Raw genomic sequence first — 19436 nt, 5'->3', positions numbered from 1 at the left:
GGAAATACAGAAGAAATTTTTTTTTAATTTTTTTTATTTAATTTTTTTTTCAACGTTTATTTTTATTTTTCAGACAGAGAGAGACAGAGCATGAATGGGGGAGGGTCAGAGAGAGAGGGAGACACAGAATCGGAAACAGGCTCCAGGCTCTGAGCCATCAGCCCAGAGCCCGACGCGGGGCTCGAACTCACGGACCGCGAGATCGTGACCTGGCTGAAGTCAGACGCTTAACCGACTGCGCCACCCAGGCGCCCCCAGAAGAAATTTTTAATAAAATTATAGAGAATGACCAATTGTAAATTAAGCCAATGAAATAACATCATTGCTACCAATAAAACAAATTGACAATGTTTTTAGATATAAACTTACAGTTCTTTTCTTAAATACTACATAACAGTTTAATGAAAATTAAAAAAACCTTACTCTTTTCCTTTCTGAAGATGAATGTCATCTGAACTTTGTGTTGGACTGGAAAAATAATTGTTGGCGTTGGAAGAATGATATGCAATCTTCACCTTATCCCAAAGAGAGAGAGAGAGAGAGAGAGAGAGAGAGAGAGAACTTATTAATAAACTTTTCAGCATTTATTTATCATTTATTATTTCTGTCAGTCCTAGAACTTTCATGAACAGAAAATGTGAAACTACATATTTTTCTTCTAGGATCTGTTATCCATGGTGAAATCCAGTGTTTAAAAATTATCAAAGTTCACTTCATACTTTCCACCCTTACCTAACGTCAGAACCACTATACCATAAATACACACAAACCACAACTTTTCCACAATTAGTGCTGCAATGGAAAATAGAAAGATATATACCAGGAGGAAGGCTGATATTGTTAAAACATCCTCTTGCTCTGTGGAGAGGTTTTAGGGGTTTAATCTACAAGAGATCACCAAAAGTAGGTCTGAAAGATGCCAAGGTCACTAAATGGGTCTGCATGCCAGATTGAGAAAATTCTGGGCTTCCCATCAGGAAAGATTATACTATCTTTGGAGGAAAAGTGCTGAAAAGCTATGGTAAAATTAGAAGTCATATATTACAGGCAACAATTTAAATTTGTTCCTCCAGGTTGGGGGGTAATCTTGCCATGTACATGGAGTCATAAAATGTTCTTTTGATTTGGTTCATTAGTTTCACATTTATGAAAACTCCTAAAGAAATAATTAAAATGCAGAATAATTTAATGAACACTAATGTTCAATGGAGTATTATTTGTGGTCATGAAAAGTCAGAAGTAAACTAAAAACTTTATCCACATGCACAAAGTTATACAGGTTTAGTAAACCCATGCAATAAAACACTTTTCAGTCATTAAAAATTGTGTTGTGTAAATTATTTAATAAAATGTGAAAATATTTATATGTGACAAAAATGACTATGAAATTGGATGTGTGATCTTATGTATATAAAAAACAAAATTGGGGTGCCTGGGTGGCTCAGTCAGTTGAGTGTCTGACTTCAGCTCAGGTCATGATCTTGCGGTTTGTGAGTTCGAGCCCTGCATCAGGCTCTGTGCTAACAGCTCAGAGCCTGCAGCCTGCTTCAGATTCTGTGTCTCCTCCTCTTTCTGTCTCTTCCTCCCATGCTCATGTTCTCTCTCTGTCTCTCAATAATAAATAAACGCTAAAAAATTTTTTTAAATAAAAAAAAAACAAAATAGACACAAAAAGAAATGATAGACTTTAATGTCATGACCAAGTAATAGTGAAATAGATGTAGTAGAATAGTGAAATATTTTCACTCTTTCCCAAATTGCCTAAGTAATTCTTCCATAATTAAAATGATATTTAAAGGAAATATGCATGTTTTTCCCTTCCTAGGGCAAATTTAGATACAGGAAAGCATATTTTTTAGGCCATGGGTTTTCTATGATGACTTTATAGTTCATGTAACACATGTTAAAATAGCCAAGAACCCAATCACATGAAAATATCTCTCATAAACTCTTTAATATATGCATTGGTTTGGATTAGAATAGATGAGATACATATAAAGGTTGCCATATTGCTTTTGTAATATTAAATAGTATTCTGTGGCTTCCTTACCTTATCTTTTGGATGTCCAGTTTGGCTGAAATAAATGGCATAACGGTCATCACCTTTAATGTAGAATCTATAGACATCAGATTCCGGAGCCACCAAAAATCCACTGAAGCGTGCAACAAATGTATCTTGCTCCATAGGCCAGATATAGGAAGCTGAATCTACCCAACTGGCACCCATGTACCCCGGTGTTTTCTCATTGTATTCAAGTATCTCTTCAAGATGTACTGGCCTACTATTATTCCAGAGCTCAAGCTTTAGCCCTCTCCCACCTGAATGTAACAAAAAAGTATTCTCATCAGAATTTTGATGTGGTGTCTCAATGGCCCTCTATGTGGGTGGTGGTTATAGATTATTCTACTGTTATTCACATTTTTAGAGCAGGCATGTTAATGAAACAATTGCACATACCTGTACATATACCTGTATCCACAGTATAGAGTGCTGTTAAGATAGTCTACAATTTATTTATGATTATTACATATATTTGCACCTCAGATTCTACATATGTAAAATAGGAGTGATATTACTATTTGTGTGGTTGCTATGGGGATTAGATATTAGTGCTTTACTTAAGATAATAATATAATAATTATTACCTATGACATGACTCATGTTGTTTTATATAGTTAAATCTCAAAACTTCATGGTTCAGACCATTTGATTTCAAAACTTTTGCCTGATTACTCTAACAAAAGTTACTCTACTAATGGTTTACAAGTAATCAAGGAACAGACAGTGTTGGCTTTAAGATTTGTCATTATTTGTTCTTCTTCTTTTTGACATTACAACTGCTATGAATTCATCTCCTGCTTGGACAGAATCAGAGAGAATTATCATTAAAGTTAACCTACACTTGCCAATGTAAACTCTGTAATTAAAAGTTTTTTCCTAATCATAAGGGAGCCATCTCACTTTTTTTCTTTTTTCTTCCTTGAAACACAACAATCAGACACATGCCTTCTTTCCGCAGCCTTAAGCTGTTCTGGAGCGGCTGGATCTAGAAAACAAAGGCTCCTCCTCTTCAGCTGAGTTTGTTCAGAGAGAAGTTTGTGCATCTCAAACTTCTGCACCAGCAGTGTGCTCTGATATACACAACTCTCTTTAAAGTTACCAACTGTGATTATCAAAATTCTCTTCTGAAACTGGTCATTTTTTTCTAATGTCATCCAAAACAAGGAAATTTAAGAGGCTGATAAATGTAATTTTCTTGGCTCCAAATACCAACCAGTGATACAATTATAAACCAATTTCACTTTGTGCACAAGATATGAGAAACACACCCTCAGATCCAAGCACAGCCTCTCAGTGCTATCACTGCAGATGTCACTTTGGCCACAGGCCAAAGTCTGGAAAGAATTTTGAGTCCCCTTTCTCCCATCCCGTTATCACTCTTAAAACATTCCAGACAAGTAAGGATTTAACCTCTCCCATTTATTTTTTAACCACAGAAAGGCATTTATACAATTTCCATGTAGCCTGCACCAACATTTAGTAATCTCATTTCATTTTAAATAAAGTCACCACTGAACTCATTCAATAGAGATGTGTTGTTTTCAGTAGGGTGTCTGAGGAACTTAGGCATGGTGCAGCTTTGGTGCAGCTATTTTAATGCAAATATTTCCTGATCCAAAAACTAGGAAGAAATTTATTATAATTCTCACCATAAATTCTAAATAGTTCAAATATTTTTTGTTACTAATTGTTATGGGCTGAATATTTGTATCCCTTCCAAAACTTGTATAATGAAACCTAATGCCCAATGTGATGTTATTAGCAGGGGAAGCCTTTGGGAGGTTGTTTAGGTCATGAAATTGGACCTAATCTCATAAATGGGATTAGAGTCCTTATAACAGAGGCCCCACAGAGCTCTCTAGACCCAGGAAGATGCCATCTGTGAGGAGGCAGGCCTTCATCCAATCTGCTGGTACCATGATCTGGGACTTCCCAGCCTCCAGAGCTGTGAGATACACATGTTGGTTGTTTATATGCTACCTGGTCTATGGTGTTCTGTTTTAGCAGCCTGAATGTACTAAAGCCCTAATGATATATGTCTTCTTACATAAATGCAGAAATGGCTGTTCTCTCTTCTGGTAACTTACCCGGATATACAGTTCTGAGAACATCAGGTTTAGGGGGTGTCTTGCAGCATATGCTATTTTCTGTGACATTCAAAATATCACAGGCTTGGCCTAGAAAGAAGCAAGGTGTAAAGCTATTACTACAGAGCTCCATAATGTAAATCACAATCAGCTTATCTTGAAATACTTTTTTGATAAAAACCAAGTTGCATAAGCAAAGAAACAAAGCTGGGGGTTCTTCATTTCCTTTATATGTTCTCCATGAAAGCTTATCACTCATTAATTGTCATACTTTTACATGGTAATGTTTTCCTGGCAAAACATCACAAGCCTCAGTTAGAAAATTTTGTAATTTCTGAGAAACAAATTTTTAAAAAATGATAAAACTATGTCACTGTAAGAGATTTCACTCTGAGTCCAAAGTGAAGCTTTCTATTTTGTCTCCTACAGAAAAGGTGCTGAATAAACTCATGATGTTCAGAATCTGCAATAGCAGATGATCCCAGCCCTCTTAGGTAAGATAAATAAATAAAATGGCACTATAGTCCAAGTCCTCCAAATGAAAACAACAGAGATAATAATTTGTAAATGGTATTTTCACAGGCAGACTGAAACCAAAACAGACAGGGTCCAAATGAGAATGATTATACTTCTACAAAAGCACAATTTGAATTGAACAAAGAGTCTATGGTTTAGACTTCCAAAGTGTCCCTCACAGTCAGAGCCTAACGTAAGGTAAGTCCATTAAGTATTTACTGACATGGGAATCACAACCCATGAAAAGTGAGGCAAGGGTTAGCAAATGGAGGAAGGTATCTTTTCCAAGTCTTGCCTGGTGGCCTGGAAAACATACTTCAACACTACCTTTCATGATTTTGAACGCTCTGTGAATGCAAGGTAATTGAACTAGAAAACAGTGCATTTGAACAGTATATTAAACCAACTTAGCCCATTTTGTTTGGAGCAAGGGAAAGATACATAAACAAATCATTATTTTCAAGAAATTACTGATGATTTCTCAACACCCAAAAAATTAACAATCCAATTAAAAGTGGGCAGAAGACACAAATAGACACTTTTCCAAGGAAGACACACAAATGGCCAAAAGACCAATGAAAAGATGCTCAACATCATTCATCAGCAGCGAAATACAAATCAAAACTACAATGAAATATCACCTCACACCTGTCAAATGGCTAAAATCAACAACACAAGAAACAGCTATTGGCAAGGATGTAGAGAAAGGGGAAACCTCTTGCACTGTTGGTGGGAATGCAAATTGGTGCAGCCACTCTGGAAAACAGAACAAGATTCCTCAAAATGTTAAAAAAATTATCCTATGATCCAGCAATTGCACTACTAGGTACTTACCAAAGAATACAAAAATACCAATTCAAAGGGATACATGCACCCCAATGTTTATATCAGCATTATATACAATAGCCAAATTATGGAAACAGACCAAGTGTCCATCAAGTGATGAAAGGATAAAGTGGAGATGGTACACACACACACACACACACACACACACACACACACACAATGGAATATTACTCAGCCATAAAAAGAATGAAATCTTGTCATTTGAAATGACGTGGATGAAGCTAGAGAGTATTATGCTAAGCAAAATAAGTCAGAGAAAAACAAATACCATATAATTTCACTCATATGTGGAATTTAAGAGATAAAACCACCGAGCAAAGGGAAAAGAGAGAGAGAGAAGCAAACCAAGAAACAGATTCTTAACTATTGAAAACAAGCTGATGGTTACCAGAGGAGAGGTGGATGGGGGATGGGTTAAATAGTTGATGGGGATTAAGGCATGCACTTGTTGGAATGAGCACTGGATGTTGTATGGAAACCAATTTGACAATAAATTATATTTTAAAAATGCAAAAAAACCCCACCTTTTAAAAAAAGTAACAAGTTAAAAGAAAAAGGAATTACTTAGGATTTAAAATCTTAAACCTAGTTGCCACATTAATGGCAGTGAAGTACCATAAAAATTTAACATGCTATAGTTATATTTGCATGTCAACTGTATCACAATATCAGATCCTAAAACACAGTATATAAATTAAAAATATTTTATGTTCTTGGTTTTAATATTTGAAACATATTTACATATAAACTTCAAAATAACATACATGATATTTAAAAATCTTATTGCCTCAGTTTTAATATTTATGCAGGTGACCAGTAAGGATTCATAGAGATAGAGATATAAATGTTAGATGAGGTTATTTTATATTAATTTCTTTTCTTCAAATCACATTTTGGTTGGCTCATGGGCATATTCCTTAAAAGTAGAAAGTACCATGGCAGAGGGCTGTATCAGAATAAGTATGTACCCAATTGCATGGACAGACATGCAGTCCTTTGCTCATCAAGGTAGGTAAGGTCATTATGATCAAGTGGGCAGATCCCCTCTATTACATTCATCCTCTATCTCCCTTTTGAGCTACACAGCTTCCTACCTTGAACTGGTCTCAACCAGACACATAAAAATGATGTATAACGAGAGAACCAAGCCATATGTACATTTGTAAAGATAGAACACATTAATGCTCTTTCCAGAGCCAACATCATCAGTGATTCCTGATGTCCAGATAAAACACAGTCAGTGAAAAGGGAATGAGAAGAGTATCCCCATGTACTTTACATTTCCCCATAACCAACCCCCTGAGAATTATACAACAGCTCAAGAAAGGCATTTAAAAGTTTGCTAAATAGAGGGTTTATGTGTCTCAAAGTATGGTGGGGAATTTGTGGATGGCAACTACGATGCTACCACACAATGTCCTTTGGTGATGAACTCAGAGCCCAAGTCCTGGTCATGTAAGGCTGCAAGAAATAACCCTCACTGAAAAGTAGCAATGGGAAAAGTATCAAGCCCCAAAACCAAATGCCCATGTGAAAATACTCAGCTTTAAAAGTAAGACATTAAGGGGGTGCCTGGGCAGCCCAGTCAGTTAACTGTCCAACGCTGGGTTTCTACTCAGGTCATGATGTCACAGTTCTGCTGACAACACAGAGCCTGCTTGGGATTCTTTCTCTCTCCCCCTCCCTGGCTCAAGCTCGCGCTCTCAAAATAAATAAATAAACTTAAATAAATGTAAGACATTAATTGAAAAAAGACTATTATTCTGCTTACAAATTATTTAAAAGCCAGGATCTATTCTTATAATGTAATATATTAAAAGTCATAAAAAATACCTCCAACTAGAACTCTGACTGGGAAATCTGTCTGATCAAAGAATCGTCCACTTATTGTTAGCATGGTGCCACCTTGAATGCTTCCTCGTGACGGGGAAATCATAGTGACCTCTGGAGAGAGGGAGGAGAAACACATTAAATAAAATTTCATGAACATTACACATAAACCCAAATGCTTGAGTTTTATAAATTTTCTAGATTACCTAGCCTTGGCACATAGCACAGCACAGGCACTGGATTACTAAATGAATGAATTAAATGTTTCAATTTGGTCTCTGGTGCAACCCTGCAAAAAGGACAATTAATATGGCTCTCACAGAGACCTACATCTCATGGGAACCAGTCTTTAGTGCTGACTGGTACTAAAGAGATACTGGTAATGGAAGATGCAGAAATTAAGGAAAACCTGGGCTGAGCAGAGGTGTTTGATTCAAACAAAAAACACAGGAAGGCAAGAGAACAGCCTCTTTACACCTATGCTCTTAAATAATAAGTTTTTCTTCTATTTATGGGCCAACATCTTATATTTGTATTTTTCTCATATGGTAATACATTAACTATGATTGGAAGTCTTCTGGCTTCATATATAAAAGTTTTAGGTATATTAGTAAAATAGCCAGTGTATGATATATGATAGATTCTTATTGAAATTTATTCTTATTAGTTCTATCTATCAAAGTTCTTTGTATTTTTACATATGAGTTTCACATCAAATAGAAAAAGCCAGGATATGTCATATGTGATTGATTCCAAGACACTTTTCTTCACGTTTGAACATCTCTGAAATCTGAACGTGCCATTCCAGCAATCACTCCTGACCTGGAATGAAGTGTAATTCTTCCAGGAGGGTTTGTGTTTGCTTTTGACACTCTCCTAGGAGTCTACCAACCTGAGATTTCTGTAAATTACAATAAATTATAATCTGCTTGAGGATTCTTTTGGACCATACTGAGACCATAAATCTGAGAGTACTGCCTTGTAGATTAAACTGACAGTGGAGAACTTTTTTTCCTCCCTCAACCCACAGCCCAAGCAGAGACATGCAAATTTCTCTTCTGTCTTTCCCTTATTTTTTCAACCTTCTATTTAAAATATAGTTTTCAGGGGTGCCTGGGTGGCTTAGTCCATTAAGCATCCAATTTCAGCTCAGGTCATGATCTCACGGTTCGTGAGTTCAAGCCCCATGTTGGCTCTGTGCTGAGCCTGAAGCCTGCTTCAGATTCTGTGTCTCCCTCTCTCTCTGACCCTCCTCCTCCACTCACATTCTGTCTCTCTCCCTGCCTCAAAAATAAATAAATATTAAAATATAGTTTTCAGGGACTTAGCTTAATGTCAGGGCTTCCTATTAGGCTCCCCATCTTGTGTGCTTTTCCTTTCTTAGCAATACATAAATTAATATAGTACCCTTAAATCATTATTATCTTCAATTCGGTGAAAGTACACATATCCCCCTTCTGTCTCTCTCATTCTTTCTCTCTCTCTGTCACACACACACATACACACACACACATGCACACACACACAGGTCACATACCTGCATATGTTTGAAACATTGAAATTTTATTTAGAGAAGAAACAAAATACGCCATTTTTTGTGGGAAACTCCTGTGTAAAAAAAAAAGTAAAAATCCTTACTTTAAAATAAACTTTATTTTAGGAAAATGTTATTTTTTTAGTGATATAAATCATGTCATAATTTGCAAAAGACATGGACAGAACATTTTGGGAAGATAAAAATGTTCTATATCTTGATGTACTTATTGGTTACATAAATATAAAAGTATACAAATCAAATAGTCATCTGTCAGAACTTACTAAACTGCACACTTAAATTATGTACATTTTATTATATGCAAATTATACCTCAGTAAAGAATTCATATTAATGTAAAAAAATAGGATCACCCTTCATGCAGGCTCTTGTGTTGACAGCCCTCGTCTCTCTCTTATAACCCATTTGACATCAGAGTAAGTAACATTACTGAACATTTACCAGATATCATGCTAAGGTTTTTAAGCTTTTAATCTAAGATTTTTTAAGCTTTAAACTTATTATGCCATTTTATCCTTACATTAACCCCATGAGGTAGGTACAGGTCAGAGAATCTACTTCTGTTACTCAAAATCACATGGGGAGTAAGTGGTAGAAATAGAATTTGAAGCCAGGCAAGTTGAGTCCTGACCCCTGGCTCCTATCCTGTATCCTACACAGTTCTCTTCTCCTGCCACTCACTAATCTGCATGAAAGCACAATGAATGAAAGCAGGTTAACAGTAACGCACCAGAGGTAAGTCACCCTTCACAAACATAGAACCTATTCACATTTTTTGACAGACATAAGATTTGCACTTTCATAGCCTGGAGAGCGTGGACGGTAAGGAATCTGATCCTAGAAATTAAATGCTGTTCCCTTAATTACCTCAATGTAATTCATAATTAGAGAAGTTAAGAAATTCAAGTATTAAGACTTAAAGCCCATTCATTATATTTCTAACACACCAAACTAGAATCTAAAAGGATAAGGCAAATCTTGTGGTTGAGACCAACAGTAAACTACAAATCTGACCCAAGCACTATGATCCACATTTGCAAGACTAAAGGGTCTCTGCAAATACTGAATGCTAAATTAGTTATTTAAGAAGTTCATACTGGATTCATGTTTGTATGCTATAAGCCTTTCAATTGATTTCTCAAAGATCTGAAATGATGCCAGCTCCAAAAATATTGTCTGTGGCCAGATCCTGCGTCTGAAAAATTAACCCTGCTTCTTAAGTTGGTGGGAAAATTGCCTCCTGAAATAAAATTTGAATGTAATTTATTTGGTATGACACTGAGGTGATTTTCACTAATTCATTGATAATGACTAGGCATTTCTCAATTAAGGCAGCCTCATCTGAACCTTATCAGTTTGGAACAGCTGTTGTTTGAACTTGGGGTAATAGAGGAGAGAAGGTGAACTATTAAAAGAAATAGAGAATGGAAGCCACGATGGTCTTTAATTGGTTCATTTGATATTCAGGAAGACTCCTGAAATTTGTAAAATATGGATTTTTTAATTTATAAAATGATTTAACATTTTTAATGCCATTTAATCATAAAACTAGGCTTTTAAAAAGTATATGCCATATTTTTACCAGTTATCTTAAAGTCCTAAGATTGTTTTATATAGAAACACAGTTTCCTCAATTCTGAGACATTAATACAAAAGAAAAGCTACTGGCTTTAAAAAAAAAAGGAATTATACACCAAGATCACAGAATCAACTATTTTAAGCAATATTTTTGCCTATATTATGTGCAAATTTACTGGCTTTTTAAAATTGAAAGTTTCAGGGCATGTTAATGCAACATGCTGATTTATAGATACTTATCAATCACATTCAAGCTTGATCACTCAAACCTATTTTTAGATAATTATTTCTCTGAGAAATCTATGATGGATTTGGTAATTAATACCTTTCACACAGACTCAGAACTAAGAATTCATCTTTTTCACCTGAAGAAGAATGACAGTGGCATTAAAAAAAAGCAAGTATGTTTCAAGAAATCATTTAAAACTCAGTAAGTACTGCTCCTAACATGATTTTCTAATTTTTTCAATAAAATCCTATTGCCTATATACATATGTAGGTAGTGTCCCTGCTGAAAAAAAAAAACTGGTAAATCACGGGACACTATGTCATTTGCCCCATGGAAATCACAACAGTGAGTCATAGTACCATTTACATGCCATCCAGTAAGGTCTGCCCTTGAATCATAATATTCTTCATGGTTTTGGTCCAGTCTGTATTGGTCTATAATAAAGTATGCAATCCAATCATCACTTTGTTATAAACCTATTCCTTCTGGATGTCTGGAACCAGATGATCCTCAAATACAATGATAATGGATTTGGTCTCACCAATTCAATTACAGTTCTATGCATGAAAGGATCAAACATCATCCTTATTTTGCAGTCTGTGAGGAATAACATCTACTTTGATTGTAATATTGCCATTCTTCTCAATCTTTTTCATCTTTTTTCAATCTTTTCTAATCATTCATCTCTCTTCAGAAACAAAAAAGAAATCAAAAGACTTATCCTATTATTGATCTACTACAGCTATGTTAGTATTGGATGGCTTGATAGTATGATTTATTTGGATTTCTGTTAACTGGCTCATTTTCTCATTGGAAGACACTATGATACATTGGGCAGAATAATTCATTTAGGTTTGGCACATCTTGGTCCTGCCCATAAAAGGCCATTAGCATGCCCCAGTTACTGTGACAGCCAACAAATGCCCCCACACATTTGCAAATGCACAGAGAGGTGGGGTAATCCTGCCATGGTCAAAGAATCCTGGATCAGGATGTTACGTAGTGATCCAATGTGGTTCTATGGCTGTAACCCTCCATCACTCTTTGCAGAGCACTGGAACGGAATGCTCAGAGCCTGGAGTTAGGCTGTGTGGGTTCACATTCCAGCACTCCTTCTAACTGGCTGAATATCCGTGGACAAATTACTCACATTCCTGAGTCTCATTGTTCCCAGTGTGCAACACAGGGGAGATGATAACACTCAATTTCATAGGTTCTTTGGGAGAATTCAACTAGACAATATATGTAAAGTGCTTAGTACCATGCCTGCGACTAAATGTTCTTTATTATCTGTAATATGAGGTTTGCAACATGTGTTGAGATTTGCATATTCTGATATTTCTATAAACATATGGTAGTATTTCTTAGTGAAATTAGGATGTAGGATATCTACATATAACTCCCTTTCTCCAATTTGTGCCTCAGACACAGCCTTTCAGCTGTTGGGAAATCTAGCATTACCTAAAACAACAAGTAAATCTTTGACTGTGATACTGAAAAGGGTTCTTTTAGGTCTTACGGCTTTTCTGACTTAATTGTAATTCTTTTGATAACCGAATAGTTCAGTTTTGATGTGAACTAATGTTAAGAGTAAATAAAATCTTGATTGATTCCAAGATGATTTCTAGCTTTATTAAAAATCATGATTATAAGTGATTAACATTGGTGCTAAGATGGACAATTGAGAGCTGTAACTGCCATCTTTCATCACTCTGTATGTCTTGATGCTTTAAATGAATACCTTTATGTGGAAATATTAACTGTGGGATTTTATTTACTCTTACATTAGTTCACATCAAAACTGAACTATTCAGTTATCAAAAGAATTACAATTAAGTCAGAAAAGCCGTAAGACCTAAAAGAACCCTTTTCAATATCACAATCAAAGATTTATTTTGTTGTTTTAGGTAATGCCAGATTTCCCAACAGTTGAAAGGCTGTGTCTGAGATACAAACTGGAGAAAGGGAGTTACGGACCCCTTAAATATTAATTTGGGAGAAAAAAGTGATTAGCCGTTCTTTAATCTCTGGATCTACAGCACAAAGTAAATATATACTTTTATTTACCCAGTTGACTCAATTATGAAAATTATTATTTACAAAATGACCTACCTTCCATAATCACTATCCAAGATGAAGCTGACATTGTGATGACCTGGAATTAATTAAAATAGACAATCAATTAAATTCCCAATCACAGGAGAACAATAACTATACATTATAAAGCTGATTTAAAACCAAAGTAAAGACATTTAAAATTAAAACTGTAATTACACAACCATTTATTAATCTTCAAAGACATTATCTGAAAGAAGTATTTTAAAATATACACACTAAGATGTCTCAAAATTGTAACTAGAGGGGTGCCTGAGAGGCTCAGTCGGTTAAGTGTCTGTCCTCAGTTCAGGTCATGATCTCGTGGTTCGTGAGTTCGAGCCCCACATCAGGCTCTCTGCTGTCAGCACAGAGCCTGCTTCAGATCTTCTGTCCCCCTCTCTCTCTGCCTGTGCCCCACTCACACACTCTCTCTTAAAAATAAATAAACTTAAATTTTTTAAAAATATAACTAGAAAAACCTGACGAAATATAATAATGAATGAAGGATGATAAAAGAACATATGCATAACCATATACCCCTCAAATTTCCTTGATTCATTCAACAGCTATTTATTTGGGGGAGATACTCTGCTAGGGAGATGAGAGACGCAGGGTGAGCTCTCGGTTCTCCAAACTGAGCATATTGTGCAGTAGAGGAAACAGCCAAGTGCAATGACACAAACGGAGAGCTAAAAATTGTGATAAAGCTATCAAAGAGAGGGAGAGTGAACTTTGAGAGTGGAAGGCAGGGCATCAGTGAAGGCTGTTTTGAAGACATGACATTTTATCAGAAATTCTCAAGATGGGAGGAGGCTTGTTAAGGCTCTGAGACAGAATGAAGTGAAGCTCATTCTAGAACTAAAGATTATAATGGATGCTAGCTGAACCTACTGTGGCAATCATTTCACAATATGTGAGTATCAAGCCATCAAGCTGTATGCCTTAAACTTACATAGTGATCTATGTCGATATAAAACTGGAAAAAAAGAACTGAAAGATTTATGTGCCTGGAGTACATAGACCAAGGGGAAAAAAAAAACAACATAAAAATTAAGGCTAAAGGGAAAACAGCTAAATTAGTAATGGAATTTTCTGGGTGACAGAAGAATTAAAAAAAAAAAAAAAGAAATCTGAAGAAGTTTACCCTCAATGTAAACCTTAGGAAAAAGGTAATTTATACATGCTTACATGAAACTGAAAAGAAGCCAAGGTAAAGAGGAAATGTTGAAAAGAAAGGGATGAAAGGGCAGGGGAGGTCTAAGAGAATATGAAACAAGGAAACAGAGTCAGTCAGGCATTTCTGAGAATTATGAAGAATGATGATCAACATTTACCAATATAGGTTCCAGTCGTCTTACAAATCATAGAACCCATGTCTCCATTTGGATGATCTAGTTTTAGACCATACCTAATAAAATATATATGTTAATTACAAAGTTTAGATTGACAATAGAGTTCTTAAATACTGCATTTCCCTTAAGTATCTATATAATAAAGATCCATTTATTGTCAAATAAATAATAAAATAAAATAAAGTAAAATAAAATAAAATAACTGTGTTTCCTTGAAAACATCTTATGGACTTTAGAATATCTATCAGGACAGAAACCTTTGCTACAACAAAAATTTCTGTAAAATGAAAAATTTCCCAGCCTTGGTTGAAGATACTTGAATAAAGCTTCAGTTTATAATTATTTTGTAGTTAATTTGGCTATCCCCATTGATATTCCTTTTAAATATTTTTAAATACTACCAAATGAAACAGTCAGTTGACAAAGATATTTCTCAAAATATCCTAAAACAGAATAATCTAAATAATAGTTCATATCATACTGTACTGGAGACAATAGGGGATATCAGGTTACATCTAACTATATAAATGACTCCTGATTTACCATACAAAATATTATAATTTTAACTGTATTTTAGAGTATTCAACTATACAGTATTGCTAGATATTACTATTTACACTGGTATGTTTATACCTACTATTCATATTCTAAATAAAATTATTTGAATTACTTACAAATTATCAGATTGTGGTATGAGAAGCTCACAGGGCATTCCTCCAATATAAACTCTGTATAAATATTGTATTGGAAAAGATCAAGTTATGTTTAGTAAGTCATTTCAAAATGCTCTCCTCTGACGAAGCTCGCTGACACCTTATGTTTTTCTCACAATCACTTATTATTATCACTCATTCATTCAACAAACACCTACTGTACATCTATTATGTTGCAGTCTCTGCTGTAGATACTAGCACACATCAGGGAATAAAACAAAAATCTTGCTCTTGTGGGACTGACATTCTAACTGGGAAAGACCTGGTAACAAACATGATAATCATAATACATTTGGTGTGTTAGAAAGTTATAATACCACAGGAACAGAAAATGTGGAAACAGATAATGGGAACTCTTCCATCAGAAGTTCAATTAAGTCAAATACAAAACAGAATTTTGTGTTTTGTAATACAAAGTATGTTCCTTTGATTCCTACAGGTTGGAATTACACAAGGTCCACAGCAGAAAGCCCACAGAGAAATCAGAATGAAAAGAAGAACATCCTCAATGCCACTGGAATGGAAATAAAAAGCTGAGAAGAGGCAGGGTTAGGCTTGAGGGAAACATCTGCCTGTGCATTTCCCTAGATGACCAGGTCAACCTACTGCTTTAAGGGTGACAGACCCCCGATGCTATTGGAAGCCTGCAGGCATGACTGGTACTGTATTCTTTGCTGCACTCAGAACAAACCACCCAGCTTCCATGCCAACAAATCCCAGATTCAAAGTAAGTGCAGATACAAGCATGAGCTCTTAAAGTTAGGACTTGAGTTTGCAGAGAACTTTACGCTTTTTAATATACTCTTACACACTAATCTTTTATCATTACATTAGGTTTGTAATGCAAGTACACTGAATTACTGTACCCAGTATGAGATTTATGGATTCATATTCTCCTTCTAACCTCCCACTTTATTGCATCTAAATAATAAATTTAGCAGCGAACACCTACAGGCATTTACTATGTTTAATCCTTACAACCATCTTATGGGTTAGTAACTATTACTCTTCCATTTTATAGATGAAAAAACTGAGGCAGGAAGGTTAAGTAGCTTGCTTAAGCCTACAACCATAAGGAATAGATTCGGGATTCAAACCCAGGCAGTTGGACTCCAGCAGGTGCTCTTAACCATGCCCAGTGATTCCCACAGTGATCTGGATTTGCCTATCAGTGGGATTACTACCCTATTTGGCCTTAAATATATAAAATTTTTTCCATCTTATCTTTTATACCAAAATCTCCTTAGTGGGTACCAAGTCCGTTAGTTATTTGTGTGTCCTCTATAATTTGTACCTCGTCTGAGTTTGGAGATTAGGCTGAATTGACAAGACCTGTGAGAAGCAGAAGCAGCTTAAACACCTTGGTGTCTTGACTTCCTGCTCAGAACATGGCCACTGCTCCCTGCTAAGGGAATCAAGCCCAGTAAACTGCTTTGGGGGTACTTGGTGTCACAATTAAGATGGTAGAAATGAGATAAATGCAGTTCTAAGACCTTCTTCACCTCTCACATCAATAGGTGTGTGAAAAGTTTTTCTACATTTATATAGTATCTCAGGGTCTCCAGGATATAAGGGCTAGGTAGCCTGATCTCTAGGTCGCTGCTGACTGCAGTCCTGTGATTTCATGAAATAATTTCTATCCATTCCCCTGTACTAAACATAAGAAATTTCAGCTACAATTGCGAAAAAAGGAATCTTCTTGAAGGTTAAGCTTTCTATTTCCTGGCATTATTATAGGAAAGGATGACTTAGAAAATACCATCTAAGAATTAGAATATAAGCCATTCACGGCATTCAACTATATGGAAGCAAACAAAATCTTTATGCTAAACTATCTATACAAAATGTTAAGTATTTTTTTCTCTATTTAGTATTTATTTTATTATATGTAAGGAAACAATATAAACATTTCCAGAGTATTACACATGTATACAAATGTGATTTGAGTTCTACCTCACAGAATGCCACCTAAATTACCTTTGTTTCATTTAGCAAAACCTCTCAAATTACTTGCTTTTCACAGTTATATACTCATATGTGTGTATACATATGTATCACCTTTTCAGTATTTAAAAAAACCTCTAATTGCTGTATGAATTTTTATCTAATTTATTTATCCATTTTATACATGTATTCGATAAGCATGGAGCCTCTTCAAAGCCATAGTACTGATTCTGTACTTCCTTCTATAGCAAATGAAGAGGGCTTTATGTCTTCCAAGGCAGGACTGAAATAGGTATAGCACACCTATGCTACAGAAAGATAATGCTAGTGACAATGCTAGTTTCTGGTCCAAAATGTGGACAATTATTTCTTGATATTAGGTAAGTAGCCAATATTACCATCTGGTCCATAGCTGGTAAACAGAGGAACCAGTGTTCAAATCCTACACTGTCACTATAAGTTATTAACTATTTTCAGTTTCAGCACTCTCCCATGCACCATGGGGTAGAAGAAAAAGGGCCAAACTGCATGTTAGGAGGCTTCGGTTCCCCCCGTCTTCCCGCATCCCACTGATCTTGACTAAGCTATAAACCTCCAAGCTACACAGCTACATATATATACAAATTGAGGCAGTTAGATTAGGTAACAAGTTATCCAGTAATAAAGTTCTATGACTAACTCAATTACTATTGAACTTGCCTCCATGTTCCTTCCATTAATAATATCCATTAAAGAAAAAAAAAAGAATTACATCAAACCAAAAAAGAATGGCATATTGGCCCTTTGCTTCCATGTTGATGGATGAATCATCTAATAATCTACTTTTCTTCCTATAATGTGGCTGAAAATACAATGCTTAATCCCATCACATTGTAGTGATTTTTAATATCATTGGCCCCATTAATTTTGGAATATCACATCATGAGATACCATGATAAGCATATGTTTCCACATCAAAAATTTACCTCAAAATCCTAACATTTTTCCCATTTGAGCTTAATGCAGTATTACTTCCATAGACATCAGTGAAGATTCTGCCTTGGATAGTTATTAGTGTGCCTAAAACAAACAAACAAAAAAATCTGTGTAAGATTATCTACCCATACACCCATACACTTAATACCCAACATCAGAGGTATTCCCAATAAAACAGGCATCCAGATACTTATATCCCATGTTCATCACTATTGTTTACCATTGTTCTGAAAGTTCTAGCAAATACAATAAAACATGAGTATTTATGGTATTAAAGCACTATCTGTAAGTATTTATAGATAGTATTTATTAAAGTATTTATTAAAGAAGTTTTTCATGAAAAAGAGAATGAATTATTCAATAAATACTGCCTGGGTCATGAATGACATATTTGAAAAAATAAATAAGATCTTTACCAAAAAAAATAAATAAATCCTGAGAGAAATAAAAATTAAATATAAAACTAAAACCATAAAAACTCTTGAAAAATAAGTATAAATTTATAAAATATCTATATAATTTGAGGTGGTAGAGCCTTCTACAGCATAAAATGAATGAAGAAATGACAATGGTTAAGAGCTATAGATTTAATTTAGAAAATAAAAAATGTCTTAATGACAAGAAAAACCATTAATGAAATTTAAAAGTAAATGGTAAATTAAAAAAAATACTTTCCACATAAAGATATATATATCTTTAAAATATAAAGAATTTTTGTAACTTAATACGGAAAAATTGACTAGCATTAAATTAAACCAATGTGATGAAGAAGTAATTTATAAAAGAAGAAATACAAATGGTCAATAAATGTACATAAATGAGTAATTTTTTTTTAATTTTTGTTTTACATTTATTTATTTTTTGAGAGACATAGAGAGACAGAGCACAGTTGGGGAGGGGCAGAGAGAGGAGACACAGAATCCGAAGCAGGCTCCAGGCTCTGAGCTGTCAGCACAGAGCCTGACGTGGGGCTTGAACTCACAAATTGTGAGATCATGACCTGAGCCGAAGTTGGACGTCCAACTGACTGAGCCATCCAGGCGCCCCATAAATGAGTAAATTTAACTGCATAAATCAAGAACTGGAAAAATTAGAAATAAGCTACTATATTTTTCATATAAATACTTGAAAAAAATTAGTACTTAAAATTGTCAAGAGTATAGAAAAGGGTATTTTCACATATTCCTGTTGGGATTATACACTGGTATAATTATAACTATAATGAAGTGGAAGCCAGCTAAATGTCCGATAGGGGTATAGTTAAATACTTTATAGCAGATTCATATGCATCCACCGAAAATCATTTTTGAGACAATATTGAGAGCTATTGTACAATCAGAAATGTGTTATTTAGGGCACCTGGATAGCTTAGTCGGTTTGCCATTCAACTTGGTTTTAGCTCAAGTCGTGATCTCACGGTTTGTGAGTCTGAGCTGCGCTGGGCTCTGCACTGACAGTGAGAAGTCTGCTTAGGATTCTCCCTCTTCCTTTCTCTCAGCCCCTCCCGCACTCACACATGTGCACTCTCTCTCTCTCAAAATAAATAAATATTTTAATAAAAAAGAAATATTACTTATAAATTATCAGATATAATAATTTTATATACTAAAAATTAAAGACCACAAACAAAAAAAATATTTCAGCTGTCTTATA

The 19436-nt window shown here is 35.0% G+C and overlaps 1 protein-coding gene across 5 annotated transcripts in view; it reads right to left on the bottom strand.

Moving 5' to 3' along the window:
* Nucleotides 1–19436, bottom strand: part of PKHD1L1 (PKHD1 like 1) — a 158118-nt gene that overhangs the window by 124792 nt on the left and 13890 nt on the right. For all 5 annotated transcript variants that reach the window (XM_045049585.1, XM_023248273.2, XM_045049586.1 and 2 more), the window contains 9 exons: nucleotides 17774–17867; nucleotides 14826–14879; nucleotides 14134–14207; nucleotides 12815–12857; nucleotides 8879–8949; nucleotides 7345–7455; nucleotides 4150–4239; nucleotides 2051–2319; nucleotides 424–515 (listed from right to left, as the gene is read on the bottom strand). In XM_045049585.1, coding sequence (XP_044905520.1) covers nucleotides 424–515; nucleotides 2051–2319; nucleotides 4150–4239; nucleotides 7345–7455; nucleotides 8879–8949; nucleotides 12815–12857; nucleotides 14134–14207; nucleotides 14826–14879; nucleotides 17774–17867 — 898 coding nt within the window. The remainder of the gene's footprint in view (nucleotides 1–423; nucleotides 516–2050; nucleotides 2320–4149; nucleotides 4240–7344; nucleotides 7456–8878; nucleotides 8950–12814; nucleotides 12858–14133; nucleotides 14208–14825; nucleotides 14880–17773; nucleotides 17868–19436) is intronic.

The sequence above is a fragment of the Felis catus genome, chromosome F2, assembly GCF_018350175.1.
Source record: "Felis catus isolate Fca126 chromosome F2, F.catus_Fca126_mat1.0, whole genome shotgun sequence".
NCBI classification, from domain to species: Eukaryota; Metazoa; Chordata; class Mammalia; order Carnivora; family Felidae; genus Felis; species Felis catus.
This window is presented reverse-complemented; position numbering and strand designations above follow the sequence as displayed.